Here is a 22,295-nt window from a genome sequence, read left to right as displayed (position 1 = left end):
AAACAGATATGTATTAAAATACCCTAAAAAAAAAGGTGACATTATATATTGTCACCTCATATGAAACATTTGATCTCAAATCCAAAATGCTGGAGTATAGAGCCACATTTAAAATGTTATCTTTGTCAAAATAGATATGGTGTGGACTGTATACTCAATACAATCTAAATCTGATACCTCACTGTCTGTCTTTTGACTGATACTGCTTTTTAAACTGCTCTGGTCAGTCTACTCAAATATTCGTACTATACATGTTTCTATCTACAAGCAATACTTTGATAATTAGTCATTTCTACTAATGAAACATTCATTAATTAATGAATAGATATGGCAGGTTTCAGGACACTGATATATCTGAATATGTTGAGAAAATATATTGCCACTATTTTCACCACCAAAGAATAGCAGTGTGGTTTTAAAATGATTTGACTCTTTACAGGCTGTCAGGCTGTCTAGTCACAGAGGAAGGCTGTGCTTCTCTGGTCTCAGCTCTGAAGTCAAACCCCTCACACCTGAGAGAGCTGGACCTGAGTAACAATGACCTGAAGGATTCAGGAGTGAAGCTGCTCTCTGCTGGACTGGGGAATCCCCACTGTAAACTGGAGACTCTGAGGTCAGTATTCCTGTAGTTGGTCAACAAGTGATAATTGTTCACCAGATCCACATGTGTTTACCAGGCACACATAGTCCACACCATATGTGTTTGGACAATGAAGCTTACAGTTTTAAATTTGGTTTTTAGATACAATGTTTCATATTTGTCACGCCCTGGCTCTGGGGACACTTGTATGTTGAGCCAGGGTGTGCATTTCATTTGTTTATCGAGTATGTGTATTTCTATGTTGGCCTGAGTTGCTCCCAATCAGAGGCAACGAGTGTCAGCTGTCGTTGGTTGTCTCTGATTGGGAGCCATATTTAAACTGTCGGTTTCCCATTTGTGTTTGTGGGATCTTGTTTCTAGTCTGTTTATGGTAGACCGTGTACTGGCACGTATCGTTTGTTGTTTTGATCGTGTCTCGTAATAAAGAGTATGTTTGCCTGCAACGCTGCGCCTTGGTCCTCATCTGTTCATGACGATCGTGACAATATTATGCAACAGTACAGAATGTCACCTTTTATTTAAAGATTTTCATACATATACAGGTAGGGAAAAAAGTATTTGATCCCCTGCTGATTTTGTACATTTGCCCACTGACAAAGAAGTGATCAGTCTATAATTTTAATGGTAGGTTTATTTGAACAGTGAGAGACAGAATAACAACAAAAAAATCCAGAAAAACGCATGTCAAAAATGTTATAAATTGATTTGCATTTTAATGAGGGAAATAAGTATTTGACCCCCTCTCAATCAGAAAGATTTCTGGCTCCCAGGTGTCTTTTATACACATAACGAGCTGAGATTATGAGCACACTCTTAAAGGGAGTTCTCCTAATCTCAGCTTGTCACCTGTATAAAAGACACCTGTCCACAGAAGCAATCAATCAATCAGATTCCAAACTCTCCACCATGGCCAAGACCAAAGAGCTCTCCAAGGATGTCAGGGACAAGATTGTAGACCTACACAAGGCTGGAATGGGCTACAAGACCATCGCCAAGCAGCATGGTAAGAAGGTGACAACAGTTGGTGCGATTATTCGCAAATGGAAGAAACACAAAATAACTGTCAATCTCCCTCGGCCTGGGGCTCCATGCAAGTTCTCACCTCGTGGAGTTGCAATGATCATGAGAATGGTGAGGAATCAGCCCAGAACTACACGGGAGGATCTTGTCAATGATCTCAAGGCAGCTGGGACCATAGTCACCAAGAAAACAATTGGTAACACACTACGCCGTGAAGGACTGAAATCCTGCAGCGCCCGCAAGGTCCCCCTGCTCAAGAAAGCACATATACATGGCCGTCTGAAGTTTGCCAATGAACATCTGAATGATTCAGAGGAGAACTGGGTGAAAGTGTTGTGGTCAGATGAGACCAAAATCGAGCTCTTTGGCATCAACTCAACTCGCCGTGTTTGGAGGAGGAGGAATGCTGCCTATGACCCCAAGAACACCATCCCCACCATCAAACATGGAGGTGGAAACATTATGCTTTGGGGGTGTTTTTCTGCTAAGGGGACAGGATAACTTCACCGCATCAAAGGGACGATGGACGGGGCCAAATACCGTCAAATCTTGAGTGAGAACCTCCTTCCCTCAGCCAGGGCATTGAAAATGGGTCGTGGATGGGTATTCCAGCATGATAATGACCCAAAAGACACGGCCAAGGAAACAAAGGAGTGGCTCATGAAGAAGCACATTAAGGTCCTGGAGTGGCCTAGCCAGTCTCCAGACCTTAATCCTATAGAAAATCTGTGGAGGGAGCTGAAGGTTCGAGTTACCAAACGTCATCCTCGAAACCTTAATGACTTGGAGAAGATCTGCAAAGAGGAGTGGGACAAAATCCCTCCTGATATGTGTGCAAACCTGGTGGCCAACTACAAGAAACGTCTGACCTCTGTGATTGCCAACAAGGGTTTTGCCACCAAGTACTAAGTCATGTTTTGCAGAGGGGTCAAATACTTATTTCCCGCATTAAAATGCAAATCAATTTATAACATTTTTGACATGTGTTTTTCAGGATTTTTTTGTTGTTATTCTGTCTCTCACTGTTCAAATAAACCTACCATTAAAATGATAGACTGATCATGTCTTTGTCAGTGGGCAAACGTACAAAATCAGAAGGGGATCAAATACTTTTTTCCCTCACTGTATATTTTACCGTTTAGAAATGAAAGTACTTTATTATGTAGTTCTCCCATTTGAAAAAGTCATAATTATTTAGACAAATTAATTTAGTCAAAAGTTTTGTATTTGGTCCCATATTCCTTACCTGCAGTGATTACATCAAGCTTGTGATTCTATAAACTTGTTGAATACATTTGCAGTTTGTCTTGGTTGTGTTTTAGATTATATTTTTCCTAATAGAAACTGAATGGTGAATAATGTCCTATCATTTTGGAGTCACTTCACTTGTATTGTCAGTAAGAATAGAAGATGTTTCTGAACACTTCTACATTCATGTGGATGCTACCGTGATTATGAATAATCATGAATGAATCGTGAATGATGATGAATGAGAAAGTTACAGAGGAACAAGGATCATACCTCCTCTGTTATAGGGGGACTAGATACATAAAGTGCTTTCATTTCTAAATGGTGAAACAGATATGTATGAAAATACCCTCAAATAAAAGATGACATTATATACTGTCACCTCATATGAAACATGTGATCTGAAATCCAAAATGTTGGAGTATAGAGACACATTTAAAATGTTATCTTCACTGTCAAACTAAATATGGTGTGGACTGTATACTCAATACAATCTAAATATAAAACATCACTGTCTGTCTTTTGACTGATACTGCTTTTTAAACTGCTCTGGTCAGTCTACTCAAATATTTGTCATATGCATTTTTCTATCTACAAGCAATACTTTGATAATTTGTCATTTCCAATAATGAAACATTCATTTATGAATAGATATGGCAGGTTTCAGGACGCTGATATATCTGAATATGTTGAAAAAAATATACTGCCACTATTTTCACCACCAAAGAATAGCAGTGTGGTTTTAATATGATTTGACTCTTTACAGGCTGTCAGGCTGTCTAGTCACAGAGGAAGGCTGTGCTTCTCTGGTCTCAGCTCTGAAGTCAAACCCCTCACACCTGAGAGAGCTGGATCTGAGTAACAATGACCTGAAGGATTCAGGAGTGAAGCTGCTCTCTGCTGGACTGGGGAATCCCCACTGTAAACTGGAGACTCTGAGGTCAGTATTCCTGTAGTTGGTCAACAAGTGATAACTGTTCACCAGATCCACATGTGTTTACAAGGCACACATAGTCCACACCATATGTGTTTGGACAGTGAAGTTTACAGTTTTAAATTTGGTGCTATGCTCCTGCATTTTGGATTTGAGATCAAATGTTTCATATGAGGTGACAGTATGTAATGTCACCTTTTATTTGAGGTTTTTCATACATATCTGTGTTAAAGTTTAGAAATGAAAGCACTTTATGTATCTATTTCTCCCATTTGAAAAAGTCTTCATAATTTGGACTACTTAAAGTAGTCTTAAGTTTAGTATTTGGTCCGATATTCTTTGCCTGCAGTGATTACATCAAGCTTGTGATTCTACAAACGTATTGAATGCATTTGCAGTTTGTCTTGGTTGTGTTTTGGATGATGTATTTCCCAATACAAACTGAATGGTGAATAATGTCCTGTCATTTTGGAGTCACTTCACTTGTATTGTCAGTAAGAATAGAAGATGTTTCTGAACACTTCTACATTCATGTGGACGCTACCGTGATTATGAATAATCATGAATGAATCGTGAATGATGATGAATGAGAAAGTTACAGAGGAACAAGGATCATACCTCCTCTGTTATTGGTAATGGTGAGAGGTTAGCATGTTTTGTTGTAGCCTCTGTAACTTTCTCACTCATTATTTTTCATGATTCATTCATGATTTTTCTTAATCATGTCATCATCAGGATTAATTTAGTAGTGTTTAGAAACATGTTATCTACTCACTTAGACAGAAAATTACTCCAGTTATCATCCACCATTCAGTTACTATCGGGCAAAACATAACCCAAAACACAACCAAAACAAACTGCAAATGCAACCAACGAGTTTGAGTCACAAGCTTGATGTAGTCATTGTGTTCAAGGAATATCGGACCAAATACTAAATTTTTGACTACTTTAAAACACTATGAGTGAATTTATCAAAATACTTATGACTTCTTCAAAAGTGGGGGACTAGATACATAAAGTGCTTTCATTTCTAAACGGTGAAACAGATATGTATGAAATTACCCTCAAATAAAAGGTGACATTATATACTGTCACCTCATATGAAACATTTGATCTCAAATCCAAAATGCTGGAGTATAGAACCACATTTAAAATGTTAGCTTTACTGTGAAAATAGATATGGTATGGACTGTATACTCAATACAATCTAAATCTGATACCTCACTGTCTGTCTTTTGACTGATACTGCTTTTTAAACTGGTCTGGTCAGTCTACTCAAATATTTGTACTATACATTTTTCTCTCTACAATCAATATATGATCATTTCTAATAATGAAACATTCATTAATTTATGAATAGATATGGCAGGTTTCAGGACACTGATATATCAGAATATGTTTAAAAAATATATTGCCACTATTTTCACAACCAAAGAATAGCAGTGTGGTTTTAATATGATTTGACTCTTTACAGGCTGTCAGGCTGTCTAGTCACAGAGGAAGGCTGTGCTTCTCTGGTCTCAGCTCTGAGGTCAAACCCCTCACACCTGAGAGAGCTGGATCTGAGTAACAATGACCTGAAGGATTCAGGAGTGAAGCTGCTCTCTGCTGGACTGGGGAATCCCCACTGTAAACTGGAGACTCTGAGGTCAGTATTCCTGTAGTTGGTCAACAAGTGATAACTGTTCACCAGATCCACATGTGTTTACCAGGCACAAATAGTCCACACCATATGTGTTTGGACAGTGAAGCTTATAGTTTTACATTTTGTGCTATGCTCCATCATTTTGGATTTGAGATAGAATGTTTCATATTAGGTGACAGTATATAAGGTCACCTTTTATTTGAGGATATTTTCATACATATCTGTGTTACTGTTTAGAAATGAAAGCACTTTATGTATCTAGTTCTCCCATTTGAAAAAGTCATAATAATTTGGACATATTCACTTATATTGTATTAAAGTAGTCATAAGTTTAGTATTTGGTCCAATATTCTTTGCCTGCAGTGATTACATCAAGCTTGTGATTCTACAAACTTGTTGAATGGATTTGCAGTTTGACTTGGTTGTGTTTTGGATGATGTTTTTCCCAATAGATTCTGAATGGTGAATAATGTCCTGCCATTTTGGAGTCACTTCACTTGTATTGTCAGTAAGAATAGAAGATGTTTCTGAACACTTATACATTCATGTGGATGCTACCATGATTATGAATAATCATGAATGAATTGTGAATGATGATAAATTAGAAAGTTACAGAGGAACAAGGATCATACCCCCTCTGTTATTGGTAATGGTGAGAGGTTAGCATGTTTTGTTGTAGCCTCTGTATCTTTCTCACTCATCATTTTTCATGATTCAATTATGATTTGTATTAATCAAGGCATCATCAGGATTCATTTAGTAGTGTTTAGAAACATGTTATCTACCCACTTAGACAGAAAATTAATCAAGTCATCATCCACCATTCAGTTACTATTGGGCAAAACATAACCCAAAACACAACCAAAACAAACTGCAAATGCAACCAACGAGTTTGGGACCAAATACTAAACCTTTGACTCCTTTAATACACTATAAATGAATTGGTCAGAATACTTTTATTTCTTCAAATAGGGGGACTAGATACATAAAGTGCTTTCATTTCTAATCGGTGAAACAGATATGTATTAAAATACCCTAAAATAAAAGGTGACATTATATAGTGTCACCTCATATGAAACATTTGATCTCAAATCCAAAATGCTGGAGTACAGAGCCACATTTAAAATGATATCTTTGTCAAAATAGATATGGTGTGGACTGTATACTCAATACAATCTAAATCTGATACCTCACTGTCTGTCTTTTGACTGATACTGCTTTTTAAACTGCTCTGGTCAGTCTACTCAAATATTTGTACTATACGTGTTTCTCTCTACAAGCAATATTATGATAATTTCTAATAATGATACATTAATTTATGAATAGATATGGCAGGTTTCAGGACACTGATGTATCTTAATATGTAGAAAAAATATACTGCCACTATTTTCACCACCAAAGAATAGCAGTGTGGTTTTAATATGATTTGACTTTTTGCAGGCTGTCAGGCTGTCTGGTCACAGAGGAAGGCTGTGCTTCTCTGGTCTCAGCTCTGAAGTCAAACCCCTCACACCTGAGAGAGCTGGACCTGAGCTACAATCACCCAGGAGACTCAGGAGTCAGACTGCTCTCTGCTGAACTGGAGGATCCACACTGCAGACTGGAGAAACTCAAGTATGTAGAGGGTTTATGTCAATGTTCATATCAGACATGTTGGAGTTATCAGGCTAGTTATGACAAACATTCTGACCACCACTTGGACTAAGTTATTTGCTGACCGTGTGTGTGTGTGTGTGTGTGTGTGTGTGTGTGTGTGTGTGTGTGCAGTGTGTCCTGTGTGTGTGTGTGTCCAGTGTGTGTGTGTGTCCAGTGTGTGTGTGTGTGTGTGTCCAGTGTGTGTGTGTGTCCTGTGTGTTTGTGTGTGTGTCCTGTGTGTGTGTTTGTCCTGTGTGTGTGTCTGTGTGTGTCCAGTGTGGACACACACACACACTGGACACACATACACACTGGACACACACACAAACACTGGACACACACACACACTGTGAACACACACATACACACAAAGGACAAACACACACAAAGGTCGCACACCCACACACACACACACTGGACAAACACACACACTGGACACACCCACACACACACTAGACACACACACTGGACACACTGGACACACACACTTTTCACACACACACACACACTGGAAACACACACACACACACACACTGGACACACACACACTGGACACACACACACACTGGACAAACACACTGAACACACACACACACACACACACACATACTGGACACACAAACACACACACTTGACATACACACACACACTGGACAGACACCGGACACACACACACACACACACACACACACTTGGACAAATGTATATACTGACTGTTTGTGTGTGTGTGTGTGTGTGTGTTTGAGTTCAGGTGTATCCCTCAATGACTGTCTGTTCTTCTGCTTACCGCTACAGTGTGGAACATGGTGGAGAGAACACAATGAAACCTGGACTTAGAAAATGTGAGTGTTGACTGCTGTGAAGAATATGACTAAGAATAAGTCTTAATTCAAGTGAAGTCAAAGTCAAAGACCACCATCATTACTTACTTGGTCATATTAAATATCAGCTGTAGTTCTACAGAAGCACAAATCAGGGACACTAAAGTTTACAAAGAGTTGCTTTGACAATGTGTGTGTGTGTGTGTGGCGTGTTCGTGTGACTTTAGAAATGTGTGTGTTCAGGATGTGTGTGTGTTTGTGTTTGTGTTCATGCATGCATACAGTTGTGTGTGTGTGTGTGTGTGTGTAATTAATGGGTATAAGTGTGTTTTATATTACCATACAGTATAACATATGATCATTCAACAAGTCTCAAGTTACCTTAACTTCTCCTTTTGATACCTAGAAACATCTACATTAAATGAATTAGTGAAAAGTGAGTTAACATTCTAATGTGACTGATGATGATTTCTAATATTGTGTCTGGTTTCATCAATCAGATGTCTGTGATCTCACACTGGACCTAAACACAGTAAACAGATGCCTCTTTCTGTCTGAGGAAAACAGAAAGGTGACATGGAGGAGAGAGGAGCAGCCGTATCCTGATCACCCAGAGAGATTTGAGGTCTGGGAACAGGTGCTGTGTAGAGAGGGTCTGACTGGGCGTTGTTACTGGGAGGTAGAGTGGAGTGGGGGAGGGGTTTATATAGGAGTGGCATATAAAGGAATCAGCAGGAGAGGAGGGGGTATTGACTGTTGGCTTGGACACAATGACAAGTCCTGGAGTCTGGACTGCTCTGGCAACAGTTACTATGCCTGTCACAATATTAAGTCCACTACCATAGACGTCCCCTCCTCCAGCTCCCACAGAGTAGGAGTGTATCTGGACTGGCCAGCCGGCACTCTGTCCTTCTACAGAGTCTCCTCTGACACAGTGACCCACCTGAACACATTCCACTCCACATTCACTGAGCCCCTCTATCCAGGGTTTAGGATTGATGTTGACTCCTCAGTGTCCCTGTAAATAATAACCATGGTAACACTGACACACACACACACACACACACACACACACACTGGACACACTGGGAACACACACACACAAACACATTAAACACACACACACACACACACTGTACACACACACACACTGTACACACAAACACACACACACACACACACTGGACACAAACAAACACACACACACACACACACACACACACACACACACACACTGGACAAACACACACACACTGGACACATACAAACTGGACACAAACACCCACACGCACTGGACACATACACTGGACACACACACACTGGACACACATACACTGGACACACACACACTGGACACATACACTGGACACACACACACTGGACATACACACCCTGGATACACACACAATCACACACACTGGACACACACACACACACTGGACATACACACGCACACTGGATACACACACACACACACTGGACACACACAAACTGGACACAAACATACACACACTGGACACACACACACACTGGACACACACACACACTGGACACACACACACTGGACACACACACACACATACTGAACACACACACACACTGGACACACACACTGACACACACTGGACATACAAACACACTTGATACACACACACACTGTACACACACACACACACACACACACACACACACACACACACACACACTGAACAAACACACTGAACACACACACACCGGACAAACACACACTGGACACACACACACACACACACACACACACACACTGGACACACATACATTGATCACACACACACTGGAAACACACTGGACAAACACACCCACACACTGGACATTGGACACACACACTCTGGAGACACAAACACACTGGACACACACACACACACTGAACACACACACACTGGACACACACACACACACACACAGAGAGGACACACACACAATGGACACACACACACACACACACACACACACTGGACAAACACACACACACATACACACAGGACACACACACACACTGGACACACAAACACACACACACTGGACACACACACTAGATACACAAACACAATGGACACACACACACTGATCACACACACTCACACACACACTGGACACACACACACACACACACACACAGGAAACACACACAGGACACACACACACTGGACACACACACACACACCTGACACACACACACACACACAGGACACACACACACACTGGACACACACACACACACACTCTCACACACTGGACACACACACACACAGGACACACACACACTGGACACACACACACACACACACACACACTGGACACACACACACACACACACACACACTGGACACACACAAACACACACACACACTGGACACACACACATACGAAGGACACACACACACACTCACACTGGACCCACACATACACACTGGACACACACACACTGGACACACACAAACACACACACACACTGGATACACACACTGGACATACACACATACGCTGGACATACACACACTGGACACACACACACCTGACACACACACACACACACAGGACACACACACACACAGGACTCACACACACTGGACACACACACTCACACACACTGGACACACACACAGACACTGGACACACACACACACACACACTGGACACACACACTCACACACACTGGACACACACACAGACACTGGACACACACACATACACACTTACACACACACTCACACTGGACACACACACAGACACTGGACACACACACATACACGCTTACACACACACACAAACACACACACACACACACACACTGGACACACACACTCACACACACTGGACACACACACATTTGCTGGACACACACACACTGGACACACACACACACACTCACACTGGACACACAGACACATACACACAGGACACACACACCTGACACACACACACACAGGACACACACACTGGACACACACACACACACTGGACACACTCACACACTGGACACACACACACACTGGACACACACACACACATACTGAACACACACACACACTGGACACACACACTGACACACACTGGAAACACAAACACACTTGATACACACACACTGTACACACACACACTCACACACACACACACACACACACACTGAACACACACACACTGGACACACACACACACACACACACACACACAGAGGACACACACACACTGGACACACACACTGGACACAAACACACACACACTGGACAAACACACACACACATACACACAGGACACACACACACACTGGACACACAAACACACACACACTGGACACACACACTGAACACACACACACACACTGGACACACACAAACTGGACAGAAACACTCACACACACTGGACACACACACACAGGACACACACACACACTGGACACACACACACACACTCTCACACACTGGACACACACACACACAGGACACACACACACACACAGGACTCACACACACTGGACACACACACTCACACACACTGGACACACACACAGACACTGGACACACACACACACACTGGACACACACACTCACACACACTGGACACACACACAGACACTGGACACACACACATACATTCTTACACACACACTCACACTGGACACACACACACAGACACTGGACACACACACATACACGCTTACACACACACACACACACACACACACACACACACACTGGACACACACACTCACACACACTGGACACACACACATACGCTGGACACACACACACTGGACACACACACACACACTCACACTGGACACACACACACATACACACAGGACACACACACAGGACACACACACACACACTGGACAGACTCACACTGGACATACACACACACACTGGACACACACAAACTGGACAGAAACACACACACACTGGACACACACACACTGGACACACACACTGGACACACACACCCTGGATACACACACAAACACACACACTGGACACACACACACACACTGGACATACACACGCACACTGGATACACACACACACACACACACACACACTGGACACACACACACTGGACATACACACACACACTGGACACACACACACACTGGACCCACACACATACACACTGGACACACACACACTGGACACACACAAACACACACACACACTGGATACACACACTGGACACACACACATACGCTGGACACACACACACTGGACACACACACCTGACACACACACACACACACAGGACACACACACACACAGGACTCACACACACTGGACACACACACTCACACACACTGGACACACACACATACACTGGACACACACACAGACACTGGACACACACACATACACACTTACACACACACTCACACTGGACACACACACACAGACACTGGACACACACACATACACGCTTACACACACACACACACACACACACACACACACACACTGGACACACACACTCACACACACTGGACACACACACATATGCTGGACACACACACACTGGACACACACACACACTCACACTGGACACACAGACACATACACACAGGACACACACACCTGACACACACACACACAGGACACACACACTGGACACACACACACACTGGACACACTCACACACTGGACACACACACACACTGGACACACTCACACACTGGACACACACACACACTGGACACACACACACACATACTGAACACACACACACACTGGACACACACACTGACACACACTGGAAACACAAACACACTTGATACACACACACTGTACACACACACACACACTCACACACACACACACACACACACACTGAACACACATACACTGGACACACACACACACACACACACACACACAGAGGACACACACACACTGGACACACACACTGGACACACACACACACACACTGGACAAACACACACACACATACACACAGGACACACACACACACTGGACACACAAACACACACACACTGGACACACACACTGGACACACACACACACACTGGACACACACAAACTGGACAGAAATACTCACACACACTGGACACACACACACAGGACACACACACACACTGGACACACACACACACACTCTCACACACTGGACACACACACACACAGGACACACACACACACAGGACTCACACACACTGGACACACACACTCACACACACTGGACACACACACAGACACTGGACACACACACATACACACAGGACACACACACAGGACACACACACACACACTGGACAGACTCACACTGGACATACACACACACACTGGACACACACAAACTGGACAGAAACACACACACACTGGACACACACACTGGACACACACACCCTGGATACACACAAAAACACACACACTGGACACACACACACACACTGGACATACACACGCACACTGGATACACACACACACACACACACACACTGGACACACACACACTGGACATACACACACACACTGGACACACACACACACTGGACACACACACACACTGGACACACACACACACATACTGAACACACACACACACTGGACACACACACTGACACACACTGGACACACAAACACACTTGATACACACACACTGTACACACACACACACACTCACACACACACACACACACACTTTACAAACACACTGAACACACACACACTAGACACACACACACAAACACACTGGACACACACACGCTGGACACACACACTGGACACACACACACACACTGGACAAACACACACACACATACACACAGGACACACACACACACTGGACACACAAACACACACACACTGGACACAAACACTGGATACACAAACACAATGGACACACACACACTGGACACACACACAGGACACACACACACACACACTGGACATACACACGCACACTGGATACACACACACACCCACACACTGGACACACACAAACTGGACACAAACATACACACACTGGACACAAACACACACTGGACACACACACACACTGGACACACACACACACTGGACACACACACACACATACTGAACACACACACACACACACACTGGACACACACACTGACACACACTGGACACACAAACACACTTGATACACACACACTGTACACACACACACACACACACACACACACACACACACACTGAACAAACACACTGAACACACACACACCGGACAAACACACACTGGACACACACACACACACACACACAGGACACACATACATTGATCACACACACACTGGACACACACTGGACAAACACACCCACACACTGGACACTGGACACACACACTCTGGACACACACAAACACTGGACACACACACACACACTGAACACACACACACTGGACACACACACACACACACAGAGAGGACACACACACACTGGACACACACACTGGACACACACACACACACACACTGGACAAACACACACACACATACACACAGGACACACACACACACTGGACACACAAACACACACACACTGGACACACACACTGGATACACAAACACATTGGACACACACACACTGGACACACACACACACACACACACACTGGACACACACACTCACACACACTGGACACACACACACACACAGGAAACGCACACAGGACACACACACACTGGACACACACACACACACCTGACACACACACACACAGGACACACATACACACTGGACACACACACACACACACTCACACACACTGGACACACACACACACAGGACACACACACACTGGACACACACACACACACACACACTGGACACACACACACACACACACACACACTGGACACACACACAAACACACACACACACTGGACACACACACATACGCTGGACACACACACACACTCACACTGGACCCACACACATACACACTGGACACACACACTGGACACACACACAAACACACACACTGGACACACACACACACACTGGACAGACTCACACTGGACATACACACACACACTGGACACACACAAACTGGACAGAAACACACACACACTGGACACACACACTGGACACACACACCCTGGATACACACAAAAACACACACACTGGACACACACACACACACTGGACATACACACGCACACTGGATACACACACACACACACACACACACTGGACACACACACACTGGACATACACACACACACTGGACACACACACACACTGGACACACACACACACTGGACACACACACACACATACTGAACACACACACACACTGGACACACACACTGACACACACTGGACACACAAACACACTTGATACACACACACTGTACACACACACACACACTCACACACACACACACACACACTTTACAAACACACTGAACACACACACACTAGACACACACACACAAACACACTGGACACACACACGCTGGACACACACACTGGACACACACACACACACTGGACAAACACACACACACATACACACAGGACACACACACACACTGGACACACAAACACACACACACTGGACACAAACACTGGATACACAAACACAATGGACACACACACACTGGACACACACACAGGACACACACACACACACACTGGACATACACACGCACACTGGATACACACACACACCCACACACTGGACACACACAAACTGGACACAAACATACACACACTGGACACAAACACACACTGGACACACACACACACTGGACACACACACACACTGGACACACACACACACATACTGAACACACACACACACACACACTGGACACACACACTGACACACACTGGACACACAAACACACTTGATACACACACACTGTACACACACACACACACACACACACACACACACACACACTGAACAAACACACTGAACACACACACACCGGACAAACACACACTGGACACACACACACACACACACACAGGACACACATACATTGATCACACACACACTGGACACACACTGGACAAACACACCCACACACTGGACACTGGACACACACACTCTGGACACACACAAACACTGGACACACACACACACACTGAACACACACACACTGGACACACACACACACACACAGAGAGGACACACACACACTGGACACACACACTGGACACACACACACACACACACTGGACAAACACACACACACATACACACAGGACACACACACACACTGGACACACAAACACACACACACTGGACACACACACTGGATACACAAACACATTGGACACACACACACTGGACACACACACACACACACACACACTGGACACACACACTCACACACACTGGACACACACACACACACAGGAAACGCACACAGGACACACACACACTGGACACACACACACACACCTGACACACACACACACAGGACACACATACACACTGGACACACACACACACACACTCACACACACTGGACACACACACACACAGGACACACACACACTGGACACACACACACACACACACACTGGACACACACACACACACACACACACACTGGACACACACACAAACACACACACACACTGGACACACACACATACGCTGGACACACACACACACTCACACTGGACCCACACACATACACACTGGACACACACACTGGACACACACACAAACACACACACTGGACACACACACACACTGGACCCACACACATACACACTGGACACACACACACTGGACACACACAAACACACACACACACTGGATACACACACTGGACACACACACATACGCTGGACACACACACACTGGACACACACACACCTGACACACACACACACACAGGACACACACAAACACAGGACTCACACACACTGGACACACACACTCACACACACTGGACACACACACATACACTGGACACACACACACACACACACTGGACACACACACTCACACACACTGGACACACACACAGACACTGGACACACACACATACACACTTACACACACACTCACACTGGACACACACACACAGACACTGGACACACACACATACACACTTACACACACACACACACTGGACACACACACTCACACACACTGGACACACACACATATGCTGGACACACACACACTGGACACACACACACACACTCACACTGGACACACAGACACATACACACAGGACACACACACCTGACACACACACACACACAGGACACACACACTGGACACACACACACACACTGGACACACTCACACACTGGACACACACACACACTGGACACACACACACACATACTGAACACACACACACACTGGACACACACACTGACACACACTGGAAACACAAACACACTTGATACACACACACTGTACACACACACACACACTCACACACACACACACACACACACACACACTGAACACACATACACTGGACACACACACACACACACACACACACAGAGGACACACACACACTGGACACACACACTGGACACACACACACACACACTGGACAAACACACACACACATACACACAGGACACACACACACACTGGACACACAAACACACACACACTGGACACACACACTGGACACACACACACACACTGGACACACACAAACTGGACAGAAATACTCACACACACTGGACACACACACACAGGACACACACACACACTGGACACACACACACACACTCTCACACACTGGACACACACACACACAGGACACACACACACACAGGACTCACACACACTGGACACACACACTCACACACACTGGACACACACACAGACACTGGACACACACACACACACACTGGACACACACACTCACACACACTGGACACACACACACACACACACACACACACACACACACTGGACACACATACATTGATCACACACACACTGGAAACACACTGGACAAACACACCCACACACTGGACATTGGACACACACACTCTGGAGACACAAACACACTGGACACACACACACACACTGAACACACACACACTGGACACACACACACACACACACAGAGAGGACACACACACAATGGACACACACACACACACACACACACACACTGGACAAACACACACACACATACACACAGGACACACACACACACTGGACACACAAACACACACACACTGGACACACACACTAGATACACAAACACAATGGACACACACACACTGATCACACACACTCACACACACACTGGACACACACACACACACACACAGGAAACACACACAGGACACACACACACTGGACACACACACACACACCTGACACACACACACACACACAGGACACACACACACACTGGACACACACACACACACACTCTCACACACTGGACACACACACACACAGGACACACACACACTGGACACACACACACACACACACACACACTGGACACACACACACACACACACACACACTGGACACACACAAACACACACACACACTGGACACACACACATACGAAGGACACACACACACACTCACACTGGACCCACACATACACACTGGACACACACACACTGGACACACACAAACACACACACACACTGGATACACACACTGGACACACACACACACAGGACACACACACACTGGACACACACACACACACACACACACACTGGACACACACACACACACACACACACACTGGACACACACAAACACACACACACACTGGACACACACACATACGAAGGACACACACACACACTCACACTGGACCCACACACACACACAGGACACACACACACTGGACACACACACACACACACACACTGGACACACACACACACACACACACACACTGGACACACACACAAACACACACACACACTGGACACACACACATACGCTGGACACACACACACACTCACACTGGACCCACACACATACACACTGGACACACACACTGGACACACACACAAACACACACACTGGACACACACACACACTGGACCCACACACATACACACTGGACACACACACACTGGACACACACAAACACACACACACACTGGATACACACACTGGACACACACACATACGCTGGACACACACACACTGGACACACACACACCTGACACACACACACACACAGGACACACACAAACACAGGACTCACACACACTGGACACACACACTCACACACACTGGACACACACACATACACTGGACACACACACACACACACACTGGACACACACACTCACACACACTGGACACACACACAGACACTGGACACACACACATACACACTTACACACACACTCACACTGGACACACACACACAGACACTGGACACACACACATACACACTTACACACACACACACACTGGACACACACACTCACACACACTGGACACACACACATATGCTGGACACACACACACTGGACACACACACACACACTCACACTGGACACACAGACACATACACACAGGACACACACACCTGACACACACACACACACAGGACACACACACTGGACACACACACACACACTGGACACACTCACACACTGGACACACACACACACTGGACACACACACACACATACTGAACACACACACACACTGGACACACACACTGACACACACTGGAAACACAAACACACTTGATACACACACACTGTACACACACACACACACTCACACACACACACACACACACACACACACTGAACACACATACACTGGACACACACACACACACACACACACACAGAGGACACACACACACTGGACACACACACTGGACACACACACACACACACTGGACAAACACACACACACATACACACAGGACACACACACACACTGGACACACAAACACACACACACTGGACACACACACTGGACACACACACACACACTGGACACACACAAACTGGACAGAAATACTCACACACACTGGACACACACACACAGGACACACACACACACTGGACACACACACACACACTCTCACACACTGGACACACACACACACAGGACACACACACACACAGGACTCACACACACTGGACACACACACTCACACACACTGGACACACACACAGACACTGGACACACACACACACACACTGGACACACACACTCACACACACTGGACACACACACACACACACACACACACACACACACACTGGACACACATACATTGATCACACACACACTGGAAACACACTGGACAAACACACCCACACACTGGACATTGGACACACACACTCTGGAGACACAAACACACTGGACACACACACACACACTGAACACACACACACTGGACACACACACACACACACACAGAGAGGACACACACACAATGGACACACACACACACACACACACACACACTGGACAAACACACACACACATACACACAGGACACACACACACACTGGACACACAAACACACACACACTGGACACACACACTAGATACACAAACACAATGGACACACACACACTGATCACACACACTCACACACACACTGGACACACACACACACACACACACAGGAAACACACACAGGACACACACACACTGGACACACACACACACACCTGACACACACACACACACACAGGACACACACACACACTGGACACACACACACACACACTCTCACACACTGGACACACACACACACAGGACACACACACACTGGACACACACACACACACACACACACACTGGACACACACACACACACACACACACACTGGACACACACAAACACACACACACACTGGACACACACACATACGAAGGACACACACACACACTCACACTGGACCCACACATACACACTGGACACACACACACTGGACACACACAAACACACACACACACTGGATACACACACTGGACATACACACATACGCTGGACATACACACACTGGACACACACACACCTGACACACACACACACACACAGGACACACACACACACAGGACTCACACACACTGGACACACACACTCACACACACTGGACACACACACAGACACTGGACACACACACACACACACACTGGACACACACACTCACACACACTGGACACACACACAGACACTGGACACACACACATACACACTTACACACACACTCACACTGGACACACACACAGACACTGGACACACACACATACACGCTTACACACACACACAAACACACACACACACACACACACTGGACACACACACTCACACACACTGGACACACACACATTTGCTGGACACACACACACTGGACACACACACACACACTCACACTGGACACACAGACACATACACACAGGACACACACACCTGACACACACACACACAGGACACACACACTGGACACACACACACACACTGGACACACTCACACACTGGACACACACACACACTGGACACACACACACACATACTGAACACACACACACACTGGACACACACACTGACACACACTGGAAACACAAACACACTTGATACACACACACTGTACACACACACACTCACACACACACACACACACACACACTGAACACACACACACTGGACACACACACACACACACACACACACACAGAGGACACACACACACTGGACACACACACTGGACACAAACACACACACACTGGACAAACACACACACACATACACACAGGACACACACACACACTGGACACACAAACACACACACACTGGACACACACACTGAACACACACACACACACTGGACACACACAAACTGGACAGAAACACTCACACACACTGGACACACACACACAGGACACACACACACACTGGACACACACACACACACTCTCACACACTGGACACACACACACACAGGACACACACACACACACAGGACTCACACACACTGGACACACACACTCACACACACTGGACACACACACAGACACTGGACACACACACACACACTGGACACACACACTCACACACACTGGACACACACACAGACACTGGACACACACACATACATTCTTACACACACACTCACACTGGACACACACACACAGACACTGGACACACACACATACACGCTTACACACACACACACACACACACACACACACACACACTGGACACACACACTCACACACACTGGACACACACACATACGCTGGACACACACACACTGGACACACACACACACACTCACACTGGACACACACACACATACACACAGGACACACACACAGGACACACACACACACACTGGACAGACTCACACTGGACATACACACACACACTGGACACACACAAACTGGACAGAAACACACACACACTGGACACACACACACTGG

General features: G+C 45.7%; 1 protein-coding gene across 1 annotated transcript in view; it reads left to right on the top strand.

Moving 5' to 3' along the window:
- The window catches only part of LOC311116614 (uncharacterized protein), a gene marked incomplete at its 3' end in the record, with an annotated part of 40,598 nt that extends 32,662 nt beyond the window's left edge, over positions 1-7,936 (top strand). Inside the window, exons 5-9 of the mRNA XM_084191677.1 lie at positions 440-613; positions 3,636-3,809; positions 5,278-5,451; positions 6,889-7,062; positions 7,879-7,936. Coding sequence (XP_084047803.1) covers positions 440-613; positions 3,636-3,809; positions 5,278-5,451; positions 6,889-7,062; positions 7,879-7,936 — 754 coding nt within the window. The remainder of the gene's footprint in view (positions 1-439; positions 614-3,635; positions 3,810-5,277; positions 5,452-6,888; positions 7,063-7,878) is intronic.
- Positions 7,937-22,295: the final 14,359 nt, after the last annotated feature.

This window comes from Coregonus lavaretus, assembly GCF_964263955.1.
Source record: "Coregonus lavaretus genome assembly, contig: HAP1_SCAFFOLD_228, whole genome shotgun sequence".
Taxonomy (NCBI): Eukaryota; Metazoa; Chordata; class Actinopteri; order Salmoniformes; family Salmonidae; genus Coregonus; species Coregonus lavaretus.
This window is presented reverse-complemented; position numbering and strand designations above follow the sequence as displayed.